Source organism: Neolamprologus brichardi, chromosome 3, assembly GCF_056152115.1.
Source record: "Neolamprologus brichardi isolate AB-2024 chromosome 3, ASM5615211v1, whole genome shotgun sequence".
Lineage (NCBI taxonomy): Eukaryota > Metazoa > Chordata > Actinopteri > Cichliformes > Cichlidae > Neolamprologus > Neolamprologus brichardi.
The window spans coordinates 2,359,425-2,372,840 of NC_142106.1; the positions used below are offsets into that span (position 1 = coordinate 2,359,425).

Genomic DNA, 13,416 nt, shown 5'->3' on the forward strand with positions numbered 1-13,416 from the left:
TATTGTAGATCAGCTTTTTAGTGTCGGTAATCGTGGCTGTAGGTATCGTCCGTAGTGCTGCATTAACATCATCTAGCAGACCTTCTGAGGGTACTTCACGTAATCTTGGTAACCGGCTACGGGGGGTACAGGTTTCAAGCTTGGCCATGATCCTATCTTTCAGGTCAGTTCCTCTCGCACTCAATGATCCTTCTCCTGTCGCACTTGGGGCTATGTACCCAATCTCGGGTGGGGGTGATGATATCTCCCCCCTGACCTGGCGTCCTGACTCCTCCTTGCCGTAGCATTTATGTTGTACCTCATCAATCTCTAGCTGTGAGAGCAGTCCCTTCTTTCGAATGTTGGAACACTGAGCTACTAGTTGTTTCGCCGTCATTGTGGATGTTGGGTATCGAAGAATCCATAGGTCCCTCATCCTATTCATGTAGCATATAGCAGCTGGATAGCGTAGTGGTTAAACTACACGCCTTTGGAGCAGAGGGTCGCAATGAATATATATATATATATATATATATATATAAATAAGGTGTCCTTTCCAGCTTAACAGAAGAGGAATATATAGATAATGAATGTGACAGTTTGAATCAGTCACATTTCATTCATCACAGTGGTGTACCGATAGGTCCAGGATCAGTCCAAATCATCAGCTTCAATCCCACGTAGGGATTGAAGTGTATATGTGTGTATGTGAAATGTTGGAATGTTCCTTTATCATTGTGTAACAGTATGTGTATGAGAGCCATGTAATGTCCATGTATGCATGCTGAAGGAGACTGTGCTGGTCTGACCCCCCTCCTCCTTTCAGGGTGGAGCCTGCTGGAGACCGATGGATGACACCAGGTCTGAGGAAGTGTAAGTGTGTTTTTAATGGGATTCATGAAAACAAAGCAGCACACATTCAACCATCTTCAAACTGTCACATCACTCATTCACATCTCTGATGTCAGGAGTTATCATCAAGGTGTCAATCAATGAACAGATGATGGATCAATAACTGCAGCTGGATTGTTTTTGTTCTCTCCATCAGATTCCTGTCAACTCACAATCGACACAAACACAGTTCACACAAACCTCCAACTGTCTCACAACAACAGGAAGGTGACACGTGCGGACGTTCAGTCATATCCTGATCATCCAGACAGATTTGATGCTCATCCTCAGCTGCTGTGTAGAAATGGTCTGACTGGTCGCTGTTACTGGGAGGTTGAGTGGAGTGGAAAGGTTTATATATCAGTGAGTTACAGAAGAATCAGAAGGAAAGGAGACAGTGATGACTGTATGTTTGGATGGAATGATCAGTCCTGGAGTGTGAGGTGCTGCAATGGTGGTGCTCATTCTGTCTGGCACAATAGTAAAAAACAATCCATCTCCTCCTCTGTCTCTAACAGAATAGCAGTGTATGTGGACTGTCCTGCTGGCACTCTGTCCTTCTACAGAGTCTCCTCTGACACTCTGATCCACCTCCACACCTTCAACACCACATTCACTCAAACTCTTTATCCTGGGTTTTCAATATGGTCTGATCCTCCTGGATCCTCAGTGACTCTGTGCTGAGTGGGGTGTAAAGAGTGTCTCCTGTTAGAGAAACACTCTGACTGTTGAACAGAGTTCAGTCTGTTCATGTCTGTCTCTTTCACTCACAAACACATTTTCAGATTCATGGATTCAATCAGTAGATGTTTTAAACTATTCTAAATGATTCCTTGTAAACTTCTTCCTCTTCAGTCCTTTAAAGATGTAAACTCCCATTATTCCAGGATCCACGTGTTGTTTTTCTGTCTTGTTCCACTCAAAGCTTCACAGTGAATATCAATATGTTGTGTTTCTCTCAAGCTCAGTTCACAACCAGCTCTTCTGCATTTTCAACAAGTCTGAGCTCATTAAAATAAATCCAAATGTTTCATTTCTCTTTCTTAATGGGATGTTTCCATCATGGCTGAATAAGTGGACATCCAATAGTACTCAGTTTATCAAATATTAAAAACATTTAGAGCCATACAGAGGTAAAGGGATGGGGGGATGGTGGGAGGGATTCATATGACGTGTTCTGTGTTTTGTTTTGCTCACTTTTTTGAGTTTTTGGTTTGTTTGTTTTTGTTTTTTTGTTGTTTTTTGGGGGGGTTTTCCTTGTCCAAATTCTTTCTGTAATTACCAATGTCATTATGTTGTTGTTGTTGTTGTTGTTGTTGTTGTTGTTGTTGTTATTATTATTATTATGTTATTACTTTGTGTGTTTGGTTTTTGGATGTCTGAGGTTATCCTTGAAAGGCATGGATACAAGAGTGTGCACCTGGGAGTGCTTCTGTGGTCACAATGGCCTGCCATGTCATCGTTAGTTGTAGATGTTTGCTCTGTGCCATGGTTGTAAGTTTTTTGTTTGTTTTGTCTGTTTCCCAATTTAAATGAAAATGAAATGAAATGAAAATAAAGCTTATAAAAAAGACATTCAGCATCTCTCATGTTTCTGTTATTATATAAAAACAGCTGGTGTTAAAAGTTGATCCAATTAAAGAAACATGAACTTCCATATTGATCAGATCAATACGTACAGCTCTGATGTCACTAACATCTCCTTGAACTCTTCATTGATGGTGATTTGTGGTCCTCTGCTGGTGAGAAGATGAACTGCATTATGTCGGTTTAAAACACCTCCAGTCCCAGAGAGCAGCCATTTGGCTTTTCTATCTTTAAAACCTGCCTTCCAGCCAAATGGCTTGTAGGCTTTTAGCTAATATCCTTAATCACCTGTGAACTGCTGCTTTTGTTATGTAAATAAGGTGGGGCCATGCTGAGCCACTTGGAGTGGTTAGTTTCCTGGGCCACAAGGAAACTTTCAGTTTGCCATCTTAGGGAGAAATCAACACACATAGGTGTATTTCCTTTGTTGCTGAGATTTTTTGATAAAAACAGTACATAAAAAACAACAACAGCAACCATTTGTACACATATTTACAAATAATAATAAAAAGTGAGTGAGTGCATTTCAACATTTTCAGCAATCACTCACAATCCTGGCACTGCCATGGTATCTGTAGTCTGCATGTACCACATGTGTATCTGTAGCAGTGAACACATCGCACAGTGGCATGATTGTTCTTGCATTTGTGTTTGACCTGACACATTGCTCTTTTTCCAGGGCTAGGTGTGGAGGGTTGTGTCCAAAGCAACTGTTCTTTTCTTGCCTTCTTCCCAGCCATATGAGAGTTAGCCAACTCTCTTGCAAGCTCCACCAGGAAGTCCACCCGTCTTTCCTTCGTCCCGGTGCATGCTTGATACAGCACATGTGCATTCAGTGCTGCCATGTCAATCATGTTATAGAACACGGCAACTGGCCAGCGTCGCGTTCCTCTGCGGACAGTGTACTCCCGCACCATCTGGTCCATCACATCCACGCCACACTTTGTGGTGTTGTAAAGGGTGACAGTGTTCGGCTTCCTTTTGGTTGTGTTATCAGTCTGAACCATGCTGTGCATGCTGCTAAGAATATAGACTGTCTTGTTCCGTTTGGTCGCATTCGCCGTCAGCGTGGCAGATATGTTGACTGTGCCGAGGATGGTGGTTTTCCGTCTAAGAAATTTTTGCGCAAGTGAAAGCGATGTGAAGAAATTGTCCGTGGTAACATTTCTGCCCTTGTCTAGGAATGTTTCCGTCAGCCTCATCACTACATTTTCAGACAGTCTCTCCCCACTGGGACGACTGGGGTCCTTGCCAAGATATGGGAAGACATTGCAAATGTACTTGGATTTTAGTTCGCAAGCCACCCAAAACTTGATCCCAAACTTGTCAGGTTTACTTGCAATATACTGAAGGAAACAGCACCGAGTCTTTGATGGGAAAAGCTTTTCATCAACGGTGATATGTAGACCAGGGTTGTAGCACGTGATGCAGTTGGTGACAAATGATCCCCACACACTGGAAATTGCAGCGAACTTATCAGTCTTTGTACGATCACTGCGGGTGGACCTGTCATCAAAGCGTAGGTGTTGCATGATGTCTTGGAAGCGGTTTCGCAGCATAGTTCCAATAATCTGTGGGTTTCCCAGGTTTGCTGACCAGCAGTCATGTAGTGATGGAACCCTAGTAACCCCCCGCAAGATGACAATTGCATCCACCTCAACACAAAAGGAAGTTCACAGCTTTTAGCAGCTCCCCCCCCCCCCCCCCCACACACACACACACATAAACAAAGAGGCAGTTGGCAGTTAGAAATCAGCAATCATTCACACACCCCCACTCCCCCACTTCTCAGGTAACGACCTAATTTACATATGAATTGATGCTAAAAGACTAGCCAATTTAGCTTCCACTTGGCTCACAGAGGGTTAGAAAAGCCTGGGACTTCGAGCACAGATGAGATGAAGTGTTTTAAAATCTGCTTTTTCTAATTGTTCAGGGTCCTGCTCCAGGAAACAGCTTCAACAAACTTTGGCTTTCAAAATAAGACCTCAGTCTCATGTTTTTAAAAAAGCTCTTATTTTGGAGGGAGCTGACATTTAATATTCATGTTATCAGTCCATCAATGGGCTTTATTAGCAGTTATCAGCCCCATAACTGTGGCTCAGATTGGCCCTCCTGCACCTGCTAGCAGGCTCAGTAGGTCGTTTTCTCCAATCGGTGAGCAGGATCGCTGCGTCTCTGTTGGAGGGATGACGATGAATCCAGATCCAGTGCAGACAGACTCCAGTTCACTTCACGATGAGATGGGCGCATAGCAGTTAAATACTGAAAAATGTCTATTTAATCAGTTTTAATATGATTTCTTCATGAACAGAAACAGGTTTCATAATGAAAAGGCTTCTGAAAGTGACTCTTTTGCCACGAGCATCATCTGTATGATGGAAGCCTTGAAATAGTTTTTTGCTAGTATATTACTTTAGCTGACACTATCTTCAAAGCACGCCATGAGAGTGTTAATAACGTTACTAATGTTCAGTTACACTTTACTAGGTCACATCTGTGACACACATCACTTAAATAAAGAAGGAAATATTGGCTCTGTTTTATCTGCTGGGCCCAAAAGTGACTCCCCGTATTTAAACTGCTATTAATAACTTGTTGGTCTATAATATGTGAAACATGTGTCAAATGTATCCATTATGAAAGATATCAGGTCATCTTGAGCCACAAAAACATTCCTATCATGAGGTAGAAGCTGGAATCAGTTTGTTGCAGACGTTTATATAGCCGATATTTATCCAGTTAAAAGTCACATTGAAATTCAAAAATGTCTTTTCAAGAGTCGTCTGTCCAAGAGGAGCAGAAACTGCAACAAATATAACAACAGTTATTTAAGGCTGTTTTAAATGGCCACAAAATACCAAATTGGTTATAATGCAGCTGCTTCAGAGGAATAAAGATACTTGAAAAACTGTTTTTATTTTATGTATAACACCTTTCAATAATGTGTTGACTAAAGTCTATTGACCAGTATAAGTAAAGACATCACACACACAAACACATGGAAACACTGAAACCTGTTTTTGGTGCAGCAGCGGTCCCAGCTGCTCGCCTTTATCTAGACTGGGTCGGCTGCTTATCTCAATATAATCAATGTTTAAAGTTTTGTTCTCAGTGTTTGTGTGTTGCTTCGTATAGGATCTCCCAGCATCATCACTGTGCTGTCCAATCATTGTGTGCTAGGTTACCCTTATAGTGCAATGTGTTTTTGCACAAAGAGAAGCATGTGTGTCAAATATAAATAAGCACAGAACAGAAGAAGCTGCTCGTTTCTTCTATTTAGAGTCAAGTTAGTGTTTTGTGTCTTTGTTTGAGGCCTAATGTCAAGCAGAGGTGTGTGTAACTGGACTGGTCTGTTATATGTGTGAAATGTGTGCTTCTCTTCAGCATCATCTTTGTCACTGCTGATTCCTTTGTGTCATCATTTGTTGAGAAGAGAGAACAGTTATAACAGAGGAGCAAAAGGAAGCCCTGAAATCTGCATCCAACAAGGAAGTGTTGGCTCACCAGTGATCCCAGCAGAGGCCACTGGTTTGGCTCAAGTTGTTATAAGATTCAGTGATGTTGTTCCTACAGATACATGTCAGCATCTTTATTGTAGTAAAGTCTTGTAATGTGAAGATAGAAACAAGGCAGAAAACAGCTCCATGATCTGATCTTAATGATGTTGTTTTTATTTCTGTCTTTCAGAACTGGATTGGAAACTATCAAAGGTCTAAAAACAGCCTCAACCCTCCCAAAGAGCAAACTTTACACACGTCATCTTTCAGCTACAATCTTTGTTGCAGGGATCTTCTGCCAAACAAGGCTGAGAGAAGATTTCTTACAGCTGTCATGTTGATGCTGTTTCAATCTTTGGGCAAACACACTCATATATTAGGGCTGATATCAGGGCTGCACAAGTTCTTTGTGTTTGTGATCATGAATAATAGAAGTGTGCCTGTTGACGATCATGTTTGCTACATTATTATATGTCCTGTTATTGTTCTGTATTATATTCAGCTTTCAGCATCCTTTCCCAGCCCCCTGTTACACCATCCATACAAAGCCAATCTGACTGTGAGCCAATGTGTTTGATAGTTTGTGTTGGATCAATAGATTTGACAGACTTGGTTCTCATCCAGAGGGAAACAGTCCAAATTCAGATCTAATGAAATGATGGAGGCTGTTTCCTACCACGGTGCTAATGTGTGACTAACAAGGCTCATGGTCTCCAGCAGACAAGCGCCTGGAATGAGGTGAGCTGAGTGTTGCTTTGGTGGGTCTGTGCCCACGTCATGCCATCAGGATTCATACTGGCAATAGTTCATATCTCTGTTCTTTAGCCTTCATCACAAAGCTGTGAAGGAAAAACAATCCAGACATCTAACAGGATTTGATGGATGCAAAGTCCACTGAGCTCTTTGTCATTTAGAAACTTGTCCAACCAACAAGAACACAGATGAAAAACACAGTGACAGTTAAAGGATTTTGCCATATATGAGCATAGATTGCGTTAATATAGATTTTCAATGCAGGCTTTCATCTCAGCATTTTACAATAGAATAGCTCTTTATTAGCTCTTCATTTATTGTTATTGGACATGAAACAAGGAAGCTGTGTTTCTCATTGGATGTTAGTTTCATGTTCATCAGGATCATTTTCTAAAGAGCTGATATTTAGACCATTTACTGCACTGGCTGCACATCCTGTCTACATTTCTCTGCATGTGCTGTGTTTGTCTTTTCATATTTCTCCATATTTACACAAACAGTGAACAGCAGTAGATCTACTCTTCATCTGTTTGTAGGCCCAGTGAAAGATATGAAGCAGAAATGGTGTCATTAGGAGAAGAAGAGAAGAACAAGTCCGGCGAGGAGGCAGCAGCTCTTAAAGATGAAACACAGCAACTTAGCCCTGAGCTCAGAGAGCTTCACATGAAAAAGTTCCTCAAGCAGATCATGTCAGAGGTTTGTCATCAACAGGAGGAACTGTTAATATCATAGGATGAAGGATGCTTGTCAGCTGGATGAAGAAGGTTATTTAATGGCAAACGTTCACATTGAAGTCAAATTGTTGTCGTGTTGAACAGATTCATGTACTGATCGTCTCCAGAATGTTAGAAGAGCTTCAATGAATCATTAGAAACAACTTACAGCTGCACAGTTGTGTCAAAACAATCTTTGTGTCATTGTGGGATTTTTGTGTTTCTACATGTGACACACGTCTAAAACATGCACACAATTTGAACACAAAACAGGGACTCATTTGTTAGCACAGCCAGATGTTGAGAGCCATTTCCTTGTAGTGCTGTGTCTATATATATGTACCATTAGATGTTATTGGAATGATTGTCAGCTTTGATAGTTTCATGTATGTTTAGCTGGATGGCTGTTTGATCCTCGACATGTTTAAAGGTGTCCAGTCCTGAGACACTGGGGGTGGAAACAGCTGTGATGTCATTGGACTGTCACAAAGACAGAAGTGCATGAAGTGAGCAGCCAAGGAGCCGCTGATGTTTTGGATTCAACAGCATTTGAAAGGTTGACACAGACACATTTGCACATAGAAAGCTGAATTTGTCATATGCCACAGTGAACTCACTGTTCAGTGTTTTTCAGGAAGCTTCTTAACTGCCTCTGCTGCCAAACAAGCAGCTGATGTCCTTGAGAAGAAGCTGAAGAAGTCTTCAACAACAAATACAGGAAGTGGACTTTCAAATATTAGATTCACTTTAGACTCACACAAGAAATGACTCAACTAGCTGTGTTTGATTGACTCCTTTGACTATATGAAAGGTCAGTGTGTGTCTGTACACAGACTGTTGTGTTGGACTATTATTCAGTTGTCTGCTGTGTGCTGAATGTTTTCAAATGTCTGCACCTCAGTGTAGATGAGGCTGGGGGTCATGGGAGGCCACCATAGCAGTCTCTTCAAAATCATGACATCATCATGAATGCTGCTGGACTGTCTGATGGGCTGACGGTGAAAAAGCCGTCGGGAAGGAAACAGAAGACATTTCAGAGGCTGCAGGCAGATTTCTTTGATTTGGGGCCTTTTTCAGCTTTATTGGACAGAGCAGTGAAGACAAGTGACAGCAAAGCAGAGGGAAAGAGAAAGGGGACGCGCCCAGGTAAGAATCAAACCCAGGCCAGCTGCTCTCCACCTCGTGGCACATGGTCACCTGCTCATCCTAGTGAGCTCCACCAGCAGCCCTTTCACACAGTTTACACTGTCAAACACTGTGTGTGGACCTCAGCTAACAATAGGCTACATTTAAGTCTGGACTACATGCTTTTATATTGAGGAGATTTTTCACTGTTTTTATTCCATCAGCAGCTCAACATCATGAGCAGCTTTGACATAAAGACATCAAACTCAAGCGGACTTAAAACTGGATCTACTTTTAATACAGGGGCTCAAAAACAACTAACATCTTTATTATATATCAGTAGAGAAAGTCATTTCATCTCAAATGAAAAACAGCTTCATTTGGAATAACTGCTGATCAGCACTATCAACTGGTTTGGGATCTCCACCAGTTTCATATTTTTACAGCTTCTCCAACAAAGTTCCTGTAAAATCAGCATTTTTGTCTTTATTGGTTTGATAGTGATTGATTATTCAGTCCCAATCTGCTGTCATCTAAAGAACAAAATGATGTTTATATAGCCCAAATTTTAATAATATGTCTGCATTAAGCGCATAGTAATTACACAAATTGCAAAAAAGTGCAATAAACTACAAAAAAAATTTAAAATTGTTTTTTTTGTTTTATACATATATTTCTAGTTAGAGAAATTTCCCTCCCTCAAAACTGTAAATACAAAAAAGTTGCACAAAATAGTTTCCCACCACAGGGAATTTATTTTAAGTGTCTTCATAGTTTTATTTTTGAAATACACCAATTTTTATATACTGCAGGAAAAACGAAAATAAATATTATAATGTAAATTTGCAAAAAAAACAAAACAGCATATGCATCAAAATAAACTATTTCCAGCAGTGCAATTTGAGTTCTAAGCATCCCAGAGACGACACAGAAAGTCAAACATAACTTTTAAAAACACCAGTATAGGCTGATGAGGCCCTGAAGGTTAAAAAAAACTACATTTCTGCAAAATGACGTCACTTCCGGTTTCGGGCAAGTAATGGCGGACATGCGATAGTTTGCGCTGATGATCTATTCCAACGTAGGAAGTGTTATGAACAGCTGATCGGATCGGCAAAGCGTGTTTATATATTATTTGTCCCTGCAAGTGCTTTTTATGCAATTTTTGCAAAGCTATATGTGGAAGGAAACCGTGACCGAGGACAAGCTGATGGCATAAGATGTAAGTACAACTCCTCCGGTTTCATATGCAAAAAAAATTATTGCGCCAGCTTACGTGGTTGCAGAGCTACCGGAATTTAAAAATAGTTACGCAAAATAGCATTTCTGCTACGACCGGCTTTAAAGGGTTAACCAAACTTTAAGAATGCCAAAAGTTTTAAATAGGCAGGTTTAAAGGGTTAAGATTCTCTGGCCACACTGTAGGATTTCCCTTTGATTCACTGCGGGGGCATTTTGGAGTCTGTCAATGAAACTCTTCATATTTGTGTTTGACACCATTTTTTAGAAACAGAGAAATGTGTCATGCTTTTGTTCGGCCTCCACAAATACACAAATTTGTTCATTGGTTGAACTTTTTGTAAGGAGACACATTGAAAACCATGTTAATAAGATCTTGTTGTTTCCTGTGGATCCGACACAGAGAGTGGACTTCAGACAGAAATCGTGGCAGAGATTTTAGAGGCCGTGTGTGGCAACAGGAAGTTTCTGTATGTTTGCTGATCTTACATGTGGAAAACAACACGTGATGTTTGTGAAGTTCTACAATGATCATTGTTCTCACAGCATTTTGAGTGGGAACAGTTCAAACTGAGAGTAGTGGGAGTTATTTACTGATTGAAACAAGCTGAATGTTTCTGTGCACGATGAAGATCAGCAGCAGCAGCTCAGCTGATCAATGAATTGACATCTATCAGTCGTTTCATGAGATGAAGTCATCAGCAGACATTTGTTCTGACTGTGTGATAAATGTCAGAACATCAGGGCTCTGCTTTAGTCACTACTTGATGATCATTGGCTCATTGTTGAATCCAGTGGCCCAGTCTGACCTCTGACCCTTTGCTGCAGGTCTTCTGTGTTATCTCCACTTTCATGTCTGATCTTCTGCTGTATCGTCCAAAATAAACATCTGAATCATTTCCAACACTTCAGCAGATCTTTAGTTTGGGCAGTACAGTACAAAATAACACATATTGTACTATACTGCCCACTTCCTGATCTTATTGGATCTGTGTGTGAGGTTGGTGAAGGAAACACATGTTTACAGAGTGAATCGCTGCCATCAGGAACTAGTTCTCATATCACAGCCTAGAAATCACACAGGACCATTTCTGCAAGAGAAAAGTCCTAATTGGAGGAAAATAATAGTATAGTTTGTGCGACTGTTGTTTGTTAATGAAGAATTGTCCCAACTACATGTGCTGCTGACCTTTGACCTTTTCTTTAGTGCACAGAGGAGTCTGTGGAAACATCCAGAACTGAGGCAGTGCTACAGATGTCTTCAAATAAAGTGGTGTATTATCCATGTTTTCTATGGATCACGTCCAACATCCTGATCTAACAAGCCCCCTTTTTGTGGATTTTAGAGCCTCTGACTTTTGCTGCGTCTGCGTCTCATTTCAAGCACAAGAGCAAGAAGTGGATGAAGAAATGGGGCGAGTGGGGTCAGTGTAGTGCATGTCAGCTGTGCTCACACATGCTTTCACAAAGAACATGTGTATTCATTGGCAGCAGTAAGGTGCACTTTAGTCTTCACAATAATAAAGTATTCTGACTTTATTATTGTGAATCCTCACAGTCATGTTGCAGCTCTGCTTTGCTTTAAGAAAATGTTCTACCAGGATGTTACTTTCCTAACCGTGTTCTCCAAATGTTCCCAAAGACTTTGTTCTAAGTAGTTCTACATGATGAAACATTCACACTGAGTTTAAGAAGGACACACAAACACCATCTGTCCTTTCATCATGTGTACAAACGTGTTCAGATGTCAAATGTACCGTGAATGGATGCAAATGTGGATCGTTCCAATAAAATGAGACAGTTTTGTGAGTGGATCACAGTCTGAAGTTCATTTAAACCTATAAGAACATGTTCCAAACCAACTTTATCCAACAGGAAGAAGCATCAGGGGAACAGGAAACATTCAAACATGTTTACTGTAAGAACTGCACAAAGGAAGGAAACACAATACTACACACGACCACTTTAAAATGGACATTTAGCTTTTCAAACATCAGGGAGCTGCAATAACAACACTGTGCCCATTCTGATCAGACTGAAAGATTTATAGAGATTTATCCATGTGCTGGAAAAGGATTTGATATCAACATATATGCAGATTAGTAGGAGCATTTTCTTCATATTGATTCAGAGTTCAGTACTAGGAATATGTAGAATTAACATCTGTGTACATGTAGAGTTATGAAAATTCAAACTTTTAAAGAACGTCAGAATTGGAGTCTCTATCTGTGACTGTCCCAGAGGAACCTACCTGAGGGATTATTAAAGTTCTGTCTATCTAGAAAGACTTGCATTGATTCACAGTGTGCAATTCTTTCTAATCTATTAACATCTTCCTCCAAATCCTGTTTCTGCTGCATCAGAAGGGCTCAAACCTCCTGCTGTTTCTACTGGACCATCAATTCTACTTTATGATGATCTTCAAAGATAAAAACGTGAGTTTCTTTGTGAACTCTGTGAAATGCGTCTGAAACAATCCTGTGTAAGCTGCAGCCACATCATTGTCACGCATACAAATGGGTGCGTTCCTGTTCAGACCTGCTGGCTGTCAATGGGCTTCATTCCATTTCAGACAGCTGTAAACTCAACATGGCTCCTGTGTTAAAAGAGCCTCTGATTTTAAACTATGGATTTGCACATTTAATAGTTTCTTTCCAACACTATGGAGCTACCAGCCCAGTATATGTAGCCCACAGTAGATGGAGTTATCAAGCTGGACTGACAAACATCAGGACTCTTGTGATCCCTACATGTGGACCTTTCACACATGGATCCAAGTGCAGATTCAACTCTGCATTACATTTGACTTCAGCTCTTACACACTTTCATTTTCTAGCTGTGTCACTTCCTGCTTTTCGGATCAGAGAGTTTATCCATGTCCACAAATGTTTGCTGCATGTTTTTATCATCTATATTTTCCAGTCTTCATACAGCCTATATTTCATGTGAACTCCAATCTGCCAGCTGCCATCACGTTTTCAGGGTTCATTCAGTGTTGAAATGTAGGACAAACAGCAGCACATGTTCTCTGAATGTTTGCAGTCATTTTAAATGAAGCTGATACTACATGAGACATTTTCCACATTTACTGTCTTTGAACAGAGAATAATAAAGCCATCAAACATATACAGGCTTATGCAAATACAAACTTCTGTAGTGTATTTGATGACCTGCAGAGGAGAACAAGTCGGGCTTTTCAGCTCTAACACAACCTCTTTGTTCTCAATACTACAAAACCTTCAAAGGCTGATATGCAAGTTTGCATGAATCACCAACACAGTTGTGTTTGTTTCTAGTATAGTTATAAATAAGGTGATAAAATATCTGCTGACTGATTAGATCCAGTATCTATTACAGATGAACTGGATATCACAGCATGTTGTTAATCTGTGAAGAGGCAGAAAAGCATAGGCGTGGTGTCACAGTTTGAAAAGGTAAGAATAATGTCTTTTGATTCATCTACGTGGAAATATAGAACCAAAAACCAAACAAATAATACAACCAAATCACTCCCAGTTTATTTACAACATTTGAAACATACAGTGTAGCTCAGTCAAAACACCCCAAGGCCACGTGAATGTGCCGAGAGGGAAAAGATAATGATTAATGATTTATTTAAACTCATAACT

At 40.5% G+C, this 13,416-nt stretch overlaps 2 protein-coding genes across 3 annotated transcripts in view; both read left to right on the forward strand.

Moving 5' to 3' along the window:
* Positions 1-2,152, forward strand: part of LOC118455524 (protein NLRC3-like) — a 38,336-nt gene extending 36,184 nt beyond the window's left edge. For both annotated transcript variants that reach the window (XM_087838473.1, XM_087838472.1), the window contains exons 9-10: positions 806-852; positions 1,028-2,152. In XM_087838473.1, the coding sequence (XP_087694599.1) occupies positions 806-852; positions 1,028-1,554 (574 nt within the window). In that variant the 3' untranslated portion in view covers positions 1,555-2,152. The remainder of the gene's footprint in view (positions 1-805; positions 853-1,027) is intronic.
* LOC102785947 (protein NLRC3-like) overlaps positions 1-13,416 on the forward strand; it is a 172,069-nt gene that overhangs the window by 31,258 nt on the left and 127,395 nt on the right. The gene's annotated exons all lie outside the window — the stretch shown is intronic.